Source organism: Macrobrachium rosenbergii, chromosome 4 (genome assembly GCF_040412425.1).
Source record: "Macrobrachium rosenbergii isolate ZJJX-2024 chromosome 4, ASM4041242v1, whole genome shotgun sequence".
Lineage (NCBI taxonomy): Eukaryota > Metazoa > Arthropoda > Malacostraca > Decapoda > Palaemonidae > Macrobrachium > Macrobrachium rosenbergii.
Window position 1 is genome coordinate 80,861,524 of NC_089744.1, and position 14,970 is coordinate 80,876,493.

The following is a 14,970-nucleotide window of genomic DNA, read 5'->3' on the forward strand; positions in this document are numbered from 1 at the left end:
CGATTACCTACAAATACTACTACTACTGTCTAAGTACTGGTGGCTGGTGCATCTTGTGTTCTACGTAAACATAATCTCTGAATTATGTGATATTTCAAGTTCTCATTGACATATGATGAACTATATATTGTTCGGACCTTGTTGATTATGTGATAATTTAAGTTTTCACTGACACACGAACAAAATATTGTTCGGACAGCTTGTCTTGTGTTTTAGGTAAAATTTCGTAAGTACAAACGTGTACTTAGTAGAAAACTTTTTTCCCTATACTTTCGGCTAGAGTACGCTTAACAACTTTATTTTACAGTATTTATGTCTGGGGGCGACTTAAATACAACCAGTCCCATCGTTCTGCATTCTTACCTTGTAAAAAAATCAATACAAAAATTTTTCAAGCTGCGTGAAAATACCGGTACATCAGAATATATTTTCGCGGGGACACATTGTGATCTCACCTTCCCTAACCTAACCTACTGCTAGGGTGCTGGGTATTTCTAGGTAAGAGCTCTGCACGCATGGACTGTTACCTTGGAGATTGATTTTTCCTAACATTTAATGTTGCTGACGAATTGTTGGTCAGTTATTATTAACCTCATACAGTACGTCCTCGACTTACAGCTGGGGATCCGTTCCATTGCCCCGTCTTAAGTTGGTTTTTTGTCGTTATCACCGCTTTAATGGAACTTACATTGCCATAACTTGAGTCACGGCACTGTAACTTGATGTTGCATCAAGTTACGGTGCTGTAAGCACCATTAATTTGATGCCTATTCTTGCCGTTAGTGCCGTAACTTGATGCAACATCAAGTTACGGTGCTGAAAGAGCGCCATAAGGCGAAGACGCACTGTATCTATCCAACGTGGTTGGGGACCCTTTGGGAATGTGGGTTTTTGGAAACACTGGGAGAAAGACCAGACCGCCGTGTTGTTGTTATGGAATGGTTCCGCGCATGCACAAGTCATCAGGAAGCCTTATGTTTAAGAAGGGACTGGCAAAGAAAACTTATTATAAAAGGAACCTAACCTAGCAGGCCGTGGTACTTTGTCTGGTGGCTCTAACTTCCCGGTGAAGGAAACTCCACCTTTTACCAAAAACTCCCCTATAATACTGTGCATGCGCAGTAGCATTCCAAGATGGCCAGTGTACAATTTCTGAAGCTAATAACAGGTTAATTACAGTCGAACGACAAAAAATGACAGTAAATTTTTAATAAGAACCAAAATACCATAGGAAAAATCAATTTCCAATGCAATACTTGATGTGGAGTTCTTGCTTAGTTCTACCGGGTGCTGGGTCCTGGGACAACCTGACTGGGTAAGCTGTAACTCTAAAGGTAGAATAAAGGGGTCTAGACGACTCACTCCCCATCCCGCCCACGTGTGGCTAAGCAGTAACTTACACCATCGATGAGGTTAAACTAGGAGAGGCTATACTGAGATACAGTATACTGTATACTACAATTGTCATTGGCAAAGTTTTTCAAGCAAGAGTTTGGGTTTGGTTCCCAAAGAGTTGAACCCTTAGTGAAATAGTTTAGGACTAGGTGACACAGGTTAGTTGGGTAATGGAAACTTGGCCACATTTTTATACCAAGGGTGGGGATGAAACATGGTAAAAGTTTGACAGAGTAATCTCTTGCCAAACACATGACCATATATTTTGCTGACTGCTTATCTTATGGGGTGACTGTAGTGATAAACTAGGGTGTTTTGGGTGTGGAAAAATAGAAACAAGTGGTCAGTGCCATAGCAATAGAAAATTTTCTCAGAACAGAAGAGAAGCAGCTCAAAAACAAAAATAGTGCATGTAATCATTCAAAATTGCAAAGGAGAAAAGAACCAGGTAAACAGAATGAAAATATGACAGTGGTAATTTCAGGGAAAAACCCTTACCTAGAGTAACTTGACCGTGGATACTATGTCTTACCTGACCTAGGGGGAGGGTGGTACCATAGCCCCTTGGGAGGGGCTATCTTTTCCCTGTTGGATCCTCATTGACATACCTGATACTTACTGCTCACCTCAGTTTTAAAGGACAATCTTATATCCTTGGAAAGTTTGAATAGTTGAGTGTGGCTTTCTGAAAGTAAATAGCCAAGTGTCTATGTGAGGCATATTCATCACCATTAATTGCTAGTTTCATTTTCACCTTGTACTTGCTGAAAATTGTGGGTCTGCTATACCGTGAGGTTCTTAAAATATTTTTCACTTACTTTAGAAAATAAGACCAATGTTTTCCATGTCCAGTGCAGGATACATGTTAAGTTGTAAAGACACTTGAATGACAATATTAGTGATAACAGACTTATGAAACTTATTTGTTTTCAAATTTAGTCTTTAACAAAAGACAGCCTTTCTCCATCTCAGTGTCTCTGAGGTAAAAGATGCACAGGCATGAAAATAAGTAAATTGAAGGTCTGGTTGGCTGAAGTTGTTACAAAGCAGTTGTATAATATCACTGATTAGGTGGAGAGAATAAATATAGAGAAGAAATACTGTAGTGTGTTTGCTAGTTTCATCATTTGATTCTCCCTTACATATATCAGCTCCATTTTTTCTTAAATGTTTGGTGTTTGTGGGTTAATAAAACAGTTTAGTTGTTTTATTCCCACCTCAGTTCCTTTGACTTTGGTTGAACATTTAGCTTATCTCATTTCTTATGGAAAGAATTTCCTAAGTCATCATAAAGGTGAGAATGGGCTTACATTCATAAACCAGGTACCATATCATTTGAGACTTGTCCCTCAATCTTTACCCACAGGAAGAGTACAGTGTTTATCAAATTTAAGATTTTGTAACCTGTAATTCAGCATTATTATTTGTTATATTTTTTCTTCCAGTATTCATTTACTCTTACACTGAAAGGCATATGCCATAGGTGGGGCACTAATGGCATATTCTGGAAATTTCAGGTAATTTCATGTTTTACTCTTACTGAATAAAATTGTTGGGCAAAAGAGTGCAAGTATTGTGAAGCAGTATCAGAAGGACACACTCAAGAAAATAAGTCCTAAGAAACAAGAAAGAATCGTCATAATAACAGAAAGAAAATGGGTCGCAGTTCCAAAGACAAGCGTGATGTTTACTATCGTCTCGCTAAAGAGGAAGGCTGGAGGGCAAGAAGCGCATTTAAGCTCATCCAGATTAATGAAGAATTCAATATTTTTGAAGGTAAGATTGTGCTTCTTATTCCCACTTGTTATTGGCAGTGGCTTATCAAGTCTTTGATGAGATTTATCTTTATTCCTCACATGAAGAAATTAACAACAGCCTGCATTGTTTTGCAACTCAATCCATCTTCATGTAAAAGGGAAACACTGAATGGATCAATCTAACAAACTATTCAAACCTTTTTTCATATTTAAGCAGTAAACCAGCTTTTGTTAGATGTCATGCCCAGAGAAAGAATCTATTTAAAGCATTCTAAATGTCCATGTAGGGTGCCACAGCCTATGTTGTGCCTTGAACAGTAAAAGTTATTTACATCATCTCTTAAGTCCCAGTTACATTGGCCTCTTCTTACTTTTTATCTGTTCCCTTTGATCTTTTCCTACACATAATTGTCCAAATTCGATTCATTTTTTTGTTCTGTTCATCCATGATTTAAGTATAAATCCTTAGGAAAGTATAGAAATAATAAATGAGCAGTCTTATTAAATTATATTATTATTATTATTATTATTATTATTATTATTATTATTATTATTATTATTATTATTATTGCCTGTACTTTTTATTTGGTGTGGTGCATCATTCTTTGCAATTTGTGAACTTGTCTGAGAATAAATATTTTTAAGAATTGATTTCAACTGTGTTATAATATGTATTGTAAAACAAGCCGTATTTTTTCCCCATCATAGTGTCTTGTTGTTTCAAATTAGGAGATATTTGAAAAAAAAAAGATGGTTGTTACTTTTGTAAAAGGGTTTAAGGTTTTCAGTCTACTAATGAATAGTAAAGCCATCTAAGTTTTGTATTCATTACTGCTGACTGAACTGTGCAAAGGATTTTTATCATAGTGAAGGGGCTGAGGTGGGAGTGGCTGCCACATTTAACTCCAGTTACTGCAAGAGTCTAATAGACTTTCCTTTAATGATGACAAACTTGTAATGCTTTCCAGAAAGTATTACAGTTCTTTAAAGGGATTGGCTGCCTAAAAACCCAATAATCTTTAAAAAATTCGATCTGCTGAAAAAAATTCTATGGCTTTTTCAAGAATGTGTCCACGAAATATTATGCTAAAATTTGCGTATTTCTCTAGTTATGGCCTTTGTAACAATAACTATATACCCATAAAACACCAGTAGCGCAAATGATTTAGTCTGGTATAGTTTTTGTATATATTTTTCCTTTGAAATGAAAAAGTATAATGTCAATAATATCCTACTCGGCACCTTTTTAGTTATTCCTAGCCATGACAACGCACACGTCATGCCATGACGCCGACTGTGGCCGAGAGTTGCCTATAAACTTCCAAGCTAGAGGGACACGTTTTTCATGCTCGCTAGCCTTGACTGAACTCTGTATTTTCTGCGGTGTTTTTGTTTTTCACCGTGCCTAAAAGGTCCAAGAGTTCACTTCATGCTTCTAGAATGCGGAAAAGCCAAGTGGAAAAGTCCAGGCGAAAGTAGAAGAAAGAGTTCGAGAAATTAGTGCCATAGAGGGAATGGAGCAACGGAGAGAGAGAGTTGTCCCCATCAAACGGCGCAGGCAGCGATCTCTGCTGACCAGAGACCAACCACATCCACCCCTAAACGCCTCTTTTTATTTGTTCGTCACTACCAAAGGGCAAAGATATTTTAGAAAAAAAGCAGTAGCTCGGAGGCTGATATTATAGACGATCCTGAAAATAAAATGATCATAATAAGTGAAGCAAGACTTGATGAATTACTTGAATCACGAATCTTTTGTGAATGAAAAGTAATTCCCAGGATCCATTTGGCAAGGATGGATTCAGACACTAATAAAAAAAGTGTAGGCAACTATGATTCCCTAGAGTAATACCTTTGCAGCAAGATCAGGCAGGGGGTGACCAGGAACCTAAAATTTATAAGAATGTGTCTTAGGCACATAAATAATCAATTAATATTCTTATTTATAATCATTTTGCATTAATTAATACCCAAAAATATAAATTAAAACCATAGAATTAATTGTAACACAGTCTTTGAAGTCCCTTTTACTTTTTTATGTAACTAAAACTTTGAAAGCCCGTTTCTCAAAACATAAGTTTTTCACCTTCAAAATGTATCTCCTCCTTAGTATTGGACCAATCTAAATGAAATTTCATATATAATATGAGGAAACATGGTAGATTAAAAAGAAGCCGGGGATTTTTAATATTTTGAGTTTCTGATTTTTGGCAATTTTTTTTCTGTAATTTTTCCGGGAAAATTTCATAAAAAAAATAAAAATTCATATCTCGAAAAATAATTGAAAAATAAAAAATCCCCGGCTTTATATCGAAGGTCCATATGTGTTTTATACGTGGTTCAAATCTCATCCCTTAAAACCAAAAAAGCAAAGGAGGAGATGCATTTTGAAATGGCCATTTTGGCCGAAAAAATGCTCTGGTGTCACAAAACCTAAGGTCACTGAACAAAAAATTTTTCCCCAGAAGTTCCACACAATATCCTTTAACAAACCCCCTATATATCAACAACCTGTCGTTAAAAAAGTCGGAAACCGGCCGATCCCCTTAAGGAATACCAAAAGATCTTTTATGGGAAAAATAGATACATAGTTACTTATTTCTTTTGGTTTGAGTTTGTTTATTTTCATATCAAAATCCAGAATTATTTTGCTTCTTTAAATATTGCAGGTGTAAATCGTGTTGTGGATTTGTGTGCTGCTCCTGGTAGCTGGAGCCAAGTGTTATCTCGTACATTAAGGTACAGTATCAAGGTTATACACTGTTGAATTAATAATAATAATTTACACATTATCCTTCATTTGTTTATCTAGTGAGTTTTAAACAAATCTAAAACCATTTTAACTTTGTATCAAAGAACAAACTATCAGTTTTGTGAAATTTTAATATTTATTTGCCATTACTTACTATACTGGTAGCCAGGTTCCTAATCACTGCAGGTATATGCAGCATGGTTACTTTTTCGTCTAAGCAAGAGCTCTATGGTGGTAGCTGGTGATGCAACAGTTGTTGCTCAATGACCATAGAGTTGGATTCATAAATGTGGGTTTTATAGTCATGCTCAATATTAACTCTGTGACTTTTTTTATCGTCCAAAATCTTAGGCACAGCATAAAATGTTGTACAGTTGCCAAAGTAGTGTTAGACTTTTTCTTTTAATTTCCAGTTTCACACTTGTCAGTAAGTTTGTAAATTCACAGATTACATTATTTTCCCCATGGGTATTTAAATATCTCTTATGCATGGGTAAAATTCACAAGCTGTGTGAAATGAATTAATATTGTTTTTATTTTTTTATTTATTTGTTTTACATTGATTAGCTTAAAGCACAGTGTGACAAGGTTGGCTGTGCGGTAAATGCCAGTGTACACATCATGCTACTCTAAGGGATCTTTTAACTACCTCAACACGCAGTGGTTCTCAACCTGGAGGGCACGCACCCCTAGGGGACATCAGCAATTTTCAGGGGGGGCACAAACCCTATGGAAACATAAAAAATTCTCTAATTATATTCGTTATTTTCTTGACAAGAGTCGCTAAGAAGCAGCGTCAGGTATCTCACTAATTTATTCCCAAAAGAATAAAAACGCCCCCCTCTCTCTCTCTTTCATTTCCTTTAAATCTGGGAGGGGGCCGTGGAGGGAAGGACAAACTCTTAGTGGGGACGTTATAATAAAAAGGTCAAGAACCACTGCTCTGTAGCATACAATAGTAGACCTAATAGGCTCTACAGTTACAACAAAAAAATTTTCAAAATAGAAATATGAATTACTGTACATATACTGTGTGGTTTTCTTAGAATTTGAATTTCTGTATACAGTAATTTTAGCAAGAAACTGCATTTTTAGGCAATGAACCTTTGTGCTGGTGATGAAAACTGACAAAATTTTCAGGAGCCATTTTTGCTTAAATTGGCAAGAAAGAAATGCTAATATAGTAGCAGTTTAGCTTGGATTAAATTTTTATATGGAAATGGCGTACTTCTTATCTTCTCTGTTTTAGGAGGTCCTTTCAGTACTTGAAGAAGAGATGTGTCTGTTAATTGTTAAATACTACTTTTTACTCACTGGTATTTCAACACTTACAAGGCCATAGGAATTTTCTTGATGAAACTACCTTTACCCATGGATTCTACTGCTGTATTTTGTTGCAGAATTTCCTTTTAGACATGCCCAAGGGAACCTTGTAGTGCACTGTACTGTACTCATAATACATGCATCCAGATCCTGGGTGATAGAAAACAACAGCCCACTATTGTCTTCATTAGAAAAACTGAGAGTTCCTACATGCCAGACAAGGCTTCATCTAAAACCAATAAGGATCTTAAAAGATTCCGAAGCCTCATATTCTTGTCTGTTTCAAAACACTTTATATGATGACCTCTAGAAACACCATTACAGTATTCTTTTTCATAGGGAGATAATTCCAATGTCTGTAGCTTAGTCCCAAGGTAGGGTTTTGCACTAACTAGATCATTGTTCAGAAAGTGAAGGATTTTTGGAAATGAATTTTTGATGCAGTTAATTTTACTGAAGTATGTTAAAATGTCTGTAGATGTCAGTCAACTTTCACTATATGTTTTCAAGCAAAAGAATATTTACTTGTCAGAAACAGAAAGTACCAAAAGCATGGTTTGCTTTCATTATCAGTGTAACCTAATTCCTTGAGAATCATAATGCAAGCTAGTCCGGCTACAGTAATACAAGTGATTTGTACTCCAGGGCTTAACAGCAGGAGAGTTGATGGGTTAAGCTGTCTAGATAATATTTACTCTGCTCACTTGTGAGCATAATAGATACTATCCAAGTAGAGGACATGAGTTAATGAGGTTTCAAGTAGTAACTGTCAACTTGACAGTTATTTCAGATTTGATGATAATGACAGCATACTGTAATAGCTCCAGAGTAATTTGCCTAACCTGTAACCAGATGATCATTAGTAACGCTGTTAAGTAATAGGTTTGCATGTATGAAAGTATAGATAACTGTACAGCTGCTGAGTAATTTTTAGTTTGTCTGTATTTAAGGGAGGAAAAAGAGGCTTTTCCCTATTTAAGGATACCATCCAGCTAAATTGCTTTGCTTCTTCAGACTTACTTTTGTATTCAGGTCTCATACTTGAACCAACCATAAGGGATTTTGTAAAATAAAGTCATCTTTGAAACATGAACATTTTGAACGTTTGATTCAGAATTATTTGAATACACTTCCATGTATATACAGTATGTACATATTTTTTTTATCTTTTAATAGTTCAATGATGATGCTAGTAAGTTGTGACTTAGGTTACTGATGGCTGTTACCTTTGTATGCTCAGGAGTGCTTCACCAGACCCAGCAAGTGTGAAGATTGTTGCAGTAGATTTACAGGCAATGGCACCTTTACCAGGAGTAGTTCAGATTCAGGGTGATATAACAAAGACCAGTACAGCAGAAGCCATCATAAGCCACTTTCAGGGAGAGACAGCGCAGTTAGTGGTCTGTGATGGGGCACCTGATGGTAGGTTTGTTTGAGAAAATTCTGCTGTCCAACAAGTTAGGAAATGTTAATAAAGACTGATAGAAAAAATTAGTTGTTTTAACACAACTCCATAAATTTACAATTGCCCATCTTCATGACACACCCCAAAGGAAGAAGCTCACCTGGTCAGGCATACACCTGAGTAGGACAGTGCCTCTGGTGGTGGTTTAACTTACTCCCACTGTGTCTGGCAAGCAATCAACACCATGTCATTTTAGCTTCTAGTTTCTGTTTGAATTTCCTGATTTTGGCTGTAGTAATGGCATGTGCATAAGTCGTTCCCTTTTTCCTTAAATGTTTCTTGATTATTCATTATTTAGTGATTTTCTTCACTGGCTGGAGTTGAGTGCCATTTTGCTGCAGTTCCCCAGTGTTGTATATAATGCCCTTTTTCCTCCGAAAAACAGCTACTCCTTGTTACTATCTACATAGTTTGGTGTAGGTATTTTCTCTCTGTTATGGTGAATTACAATTCATTCATGTTATTCTAGTCAGTATCCTGTTTGTGTAGGTTATAAAATCTAAATATTATATTGCAATTGCATTTCATTTCCTTTTGGCTTATTTTATGGTACAGTACTTAATATCATTGGTTTTTCAGTGTTGTATAGTTCAGTATTCAATGCTTTCCATTACTTTTTTCTTCCTGTGTTCTCTGATTCTGTTCATGTTGGGGTGTTATTAGTTTTCCATCATCATATAATTTTAACTGTGTCCTGTGTATTTGTCTACAACAATTCACCTACACCAATTTGCTTACAACAATTCACCTACAATTAAAATTCACCTAATTAATTCATTTATAAGAAAATCATTTTGATTTGGGTTACATTTTCTTATAACCTTTTAGGCTTTGTTACGTTTCTTCATGTTCTGCTAAGTTCTGGTTCAATTCTGCAGTTTTTGTTTATTCCTATTAAGTTTTAGCTTAGTTTCTAACTGGTATTTATTTTCTATGTTAAATATTTGGCTCAAAGATTCCCAAGGATAATTAGATTTTTCAAAGGGGTAATTAATATTTTTTATTCCATAAAGAATACATTCATGTAGTGCAAGGGATCAAATTCAATAAAGAAAAATTTATTCAATAAAACTGAAGTTTAATTTCACAGAAATTCCATATAAAATCTAAAAAGAAAGGTTGTGAGCGATTCCAAGAATATATCCCTGGATATTATCAATACTAAAATTTTCCACAAGTCTTTTGATGCATTGCGAGGTATCACGGTAGTGCTTTATTGGAGCCTGGGGTTCTTTCCTGGAAAGATACTGTTCAATCTAAGCTTCATTGAAATTTTGTTCTTTCTTCAAACATTCAATGAACTTCCAAATATTTGGATGGTAAGCTGTGACTTGGCTCTGGAAAGCTCTGTGCCACCCCTCAACTGCATTGTTTGTTCTTTGCATATCGTTTAGAACCACAACATATAGATTCCATAACTCATGAGCCTCAGGAGGAAAAGTATTGTTCTTGCTCAACAATTCAAAGCTCTCTATTATGTTTCCAACAGGTACAAACGCTATTGCTGGCAACATTCGAAGGCTCAAAGAGAAATCCGCATTTGTTTCATAAAAATTTTGCAATCCATTCCTTCGAATTGAGTGAAACACAGCTTGATAAAAATGAAAGAAACAACCCTTCAATTCCACATTAGGGAATTCTTTAAGCATTGCATTCTGCATGGCTCTTTCAAAATCTGAAGGTTCAATATTCTTTATTTGTTGCAAAAGTTGTCTATACATTTCCTCAGGTTTGTCTGGCAGTAATTGAAAGATGAGTGGCAGTGAGGGTTTTTCTTTTAAGCTATGCAATGCATATAACTGATGGAATAACAAAGGTACTGTCTTAAAGTACCATCAGGAAGCCAAAAGTTGCTTAGAGCTAATAACTGAAGGTTATGTCTAGTGGCAAAAGTCACCATGCACTTATCCCACTGACCAGAATTGCAAAGCAAAAATTGACCTCCCCTAAGAGATTTTGTAAATTCATCAGGAAACTCTAATTCACTACAATTTTTTGGTAAAGCAGGAACCATATTACTTCTTTGCCTTACAGATGCATTGTCCTTTTCTGAAACTCTGCATCTTTGGGAGTTTAGGTACAGTAGCAACACTGCAATCTTCAAGAATGTTAGATATTACTGAGTGTGGAGAGTCATATGTAGATTTAGCCATTTGATGAATTCTTTTAACAGTTTTTGTTGCTTCAATCTCCTTGGCATGTATTGTGTGATATGTTCATGCACAGCATTAGCAACTTCATCGTCCACTGTTGTCAGACAAGCACGGCACTTGATTTTGTGATATTGTTCACACTTCCAAATATATGTGGCTGTATTTTCTCGGTTTTAATAGAATATGTATCCGCAATGAACTAACTTTCTCTTTCATTTTTCCAATTCGATATACTGAGGAGAGGCCATTGTATAGGGTTAGTTTTCAAAAACAATAAAAGTAAAGGCAATCTAGATGCAGTAAAGATAAACTTCGAAGTAACCAAGAAACTGGACTTCCGTACTGTCTAAATTACCATACTGGTAATTTAGACAGTATAGAAGTTCAGTTTCAATGGGTTGTTTAATGCTAATAGTCTCTCTCTCTCTCTCTCTCATTAAGATTTTTTTATCATATAATTTTTAGGAATACTGGTTTGTAGATGATTTGTATCAGTAGATGAATAGTAGTAGAAATGTAAATGTAGGTAAACTGTTGTAGATGAATTGTAGTTGTAGACAAACTGGCGTAGATGAATTGCTGTAGATGAATTCGCCTAGAATCAATTTTAACGCATGGTTGTTATTGTTATTTTCACTATTACCAGGTTGCATAGTCTAGCATAGTTAATATATTCCAATTATTCTCTTCCTTATTTTAGCACTGGTATTATATGAGTATATATATATTTTAATAAATACATTTTCACAAAATTATACTATGAGACCTTTTATCTATGCTGCAATATCAATTAACCTCACAGCCAATGGCAACGCAGGGAGAACTTACGCCTGTTTTGGTCAAAACTCATGTATTGTGTAATGTGTACCAGGGTCTTTCAAAGTAACTCCTCTTTTAGGCAGTGTGCACATGGATGGGCTGGTCACACATCTGCCTCATCTGCATTGATGACTTATGCTCTTGTAACTAGGTGATGGGAGCACTGTTGCCCAATCTCATGGACCACATAATACACATGGTGATGAACTGTGTAACTGTTTTACTTACATTTGGCGATGTGCACCATCATGCACACCTATGGGTTATGGAATAGGACAGATGGTTTGTTTTTCATTATCTGTGAATGTCACACAACAGCATACACCTGTCTTACCTGTGACTGGTGACATGTTCCACCTCCCAACCATGTGGCCTGTCTTAGACTGCTGCCTTAACTTGTTATCTGCCTGAGTGCAATGTGTGGATGGGGCCACACCCTTGTCTCACCTGTGACCAGTGATGTGCATGACACCCTGCTCCCCTTTTAACCTATTCATGCATGACATACCAACACCACCTAACAACATATACATCTCCTCATATGCAGACGATCTAACAATCATATCAATACATGCAGACAAAAACGTATGCTCCACACAAGTACAGACTTACATAACACAACTTGAAAACTGGCTCACACAAAACAGATTACAGGTAGCACCAACAAAATCCACAAGTACACTACTCACTAGTCACAACCAAGAACATCAGTACAGACCCACAGCAACGCTGAACAACACCACAATTCCACACACACATGAAACAAAAATCCTAGGAGTCACATACAACACTTCAATGTCATTTGCTCCACATGTCAGTAACATCATCAAGAAATGCAGACCTAGACTAAATGCACTAAGATCACTAACAGGCACAACATTTGGACAACAAAAGAAACGCTCATCACAGTATACAAACAATACATCCGCTCCATAATAAACTACGCCAGCCCAGCCTGGCACCCTGCCATATCCAACACACAACTAAACAAACTACAAATAATACAAAACACAGCTCTTAGAATCATCCTTGGCAGTACACAATCCACACCAATAGAACACTTACACGCCGAAACCAAGATTCTCACCATCAGGCAACACTTAGACATGAGAGGCACACAATTCTTGGCATCGGTCATAAACAACACAAACAGCCCATGCTATTACCTTCACGACCACCCTCCAACACACAGGCAAATAGCGAATACACCACACAGACACTATACAGATATCTTGAATTCTATACCACCACCCACAAACATCACACAAAACAAAAAGCACATCCATACTCACCTCACCAGACAAGCACTTAATAACCTTCCCAACAACAAAATACTGGCACCCCCACCCAACATAAGCAGCACAGAAACACAGCTCTCAAGATTGGAGAGAGTACACCTGACTCAACTTCGCTGTGGTCATCACCAATCACTAAACACCTACAAACACCGCATAGACAACACCCAAACAGACATATGTCCACTCTGCCAAGTTAGTCCCCACACAATTACACATCTCTTAGTAGATTGCCCTAACTTCGCAGCCCTTAGACAACAACACAACATCCACACTACCACACAGTTATGGTCAGATCCAGTAAGCGTGGTGTCCTTCTTGCACGGTGCAGGCTTCCTGGCATAACAGAGTCTGGGGAACCACAACAACAACAACAACAACACCCTGCTCCCCTACTCTTGCAGTTTGTTTTTCGAACTGGGTTGAGGGTCCTTATGTATAGACAGTTCTCATATGTGTATCTCGCCTATTTCAAGTCACACATGCTTGAAGAGTGCCTATTTTATTGTGTGTGTTTGTGACTCGGCATTAGCCACTATTTAGTCTGTGTTATGGTTACCTTATAAAAATAATGGGTTTGCAATGAAACAAACTGACATTTTCCATTGTATATGCAATTTGAGACATATAGGATTGTAGGACTTTTATAAACTAAATTTTAAATTGATAGACTTTATTTTCTGATTTACTGTACTGTATATGACTTTTCAGTGACAGGACTTCATGACCTAGACGAATATGTTCAAGCTCAGCTATTACTAGCTGCACTGAACATAACTACTCATGTGCTGAAGCCAGGTGGAACTTTTGTTGCAAAAATTTTCCGAGGAAAAGATGTCACGTTACTTTATTCACAACTCAAGGTATTCTTTCGTTACGTTAGCGTAGCAAAACCAAGATCATCTAGAAATTCTAGCATTGGTGAGTATATTTCTTGTATGTTTTATGAGGGTAGAAAAAACCATAACAGCTGTATAAATGTAAATTTGGGGATATATACGTTATACTGTATATGCTCTAGTTCCATAACTTTTTAAGAGTTTTTGCAGCTATTTCATGAATGGTAACATTCATTTTTGTTTTTTTTACAGCATTTATGTGCAGCTCATTAACCTTTTTGCTTCAGAAAACTGTTCACTAAAAAACCTGTGTATATAAACATGAAAAATGGAAGGGACTGACCTTATTTGCAGGCTTCTAAATTTTCAAATAAGAACATGTACTCCTATTTAATGGGAGGTAAAGGTACTTAAACCCAGAATAATGCCTAATTATTACTTTGTATATCTTTATAAATTTTCATATAGGTGCATTTGTAGAAATGGAATACTGTACCATTTTCCAGTTAGATATTCATAATGAATATGTAATACTTTAGTATCACTGTGCATTTGTATGTGCAGAACTGCATAATGTACACATTGTCAGATCTGAAATTTGACCTCTGTAGAATTCATGTATGTTTAATGGGTATTAATATTGTGTGTGTTAACACATAATTGAATGCTGCATATACAGCCATTGTGTCTCTTTTTGTGTATACCTGTACAGTGTTATAATAAAGTATATACTGTATAATGTTTTAACAAGACTACTGAGTCACACTTCAAGACTTACTTTTCTTGGTTTGTTTTGCTGATAAGATGTCATGTATGTATTTTTCCAGAGTCTTTTGTTGTTTGCAAGGACTATGGGCCCCCTCCTGGTTATGTACCAACCATGGTGAATCCTTTACTTGATCACAGCTACCAAGGTTCATGGCAGGATTTGGAAGGCATTAATAGAGTCATAGTACCTTTTTTAGCATGTGGTGATCTCTCTGCATATGATTCAGATATGACATATCCTTTACAGGTGAGTGATTCTAATTTTTACTATAAAGAGAAAACAAAAATGTTAGCACTAACTGGAATATCACTGCTCCTTAAGAGGTTGTTGAAATCTGGGTCATTCCTATGAAAATTCAACTCACTGGACTGTAAACTTGAAGTTATTGACAAGGAGAGGATTG

General features: G+C 36.3%; 1 protein-coding gene across 3 annotated transcripts in view; it reads left to right on the forward strand.

Annotated features, from left to right (window-relative positions):
• The window catches only part of LOC136836062 (tRNA (cytidine(32)/guanosine(34)-2'-O)-methyltransferase-like), an 18,759-nt gene continuing 3,789 nt past the window's right edge, over positions 1-14,970 (forward strand). Inside the window, exons 1-6 of one of the 3 annotated variants that reach the window (XM_067099986.1) lie at positions 1-64; positions 2,913-3,171; positions 5,822-5,891; positions 8,468-8,649; positions 13,671-13,880; positions 14,626-14,813. In XM_067099986.1, the coding sequence (XP_066956087.1) occupies positions 3,051-3,171; positions 5,822-5,891; positions 8,468-8,649; positions 13,671-13,880; positions 14,626-14,813 (771 nt within the window). In that variant the 5' untranslated portion in view covers positions 1-64; positions 2,913-3,050. Of the gene's footprint in view, positions 227-2,912; positions 3,172-5,821; positions 5,892-8,467; positions 8,650-13,670; positions 13,881-14,625; positions 14,814-14,970 lie in introns of all 3 variants that reach the window. The other 2 variants (XM_067099975.1, XM_067099994.1) reach the window with 2 other exon arrangements.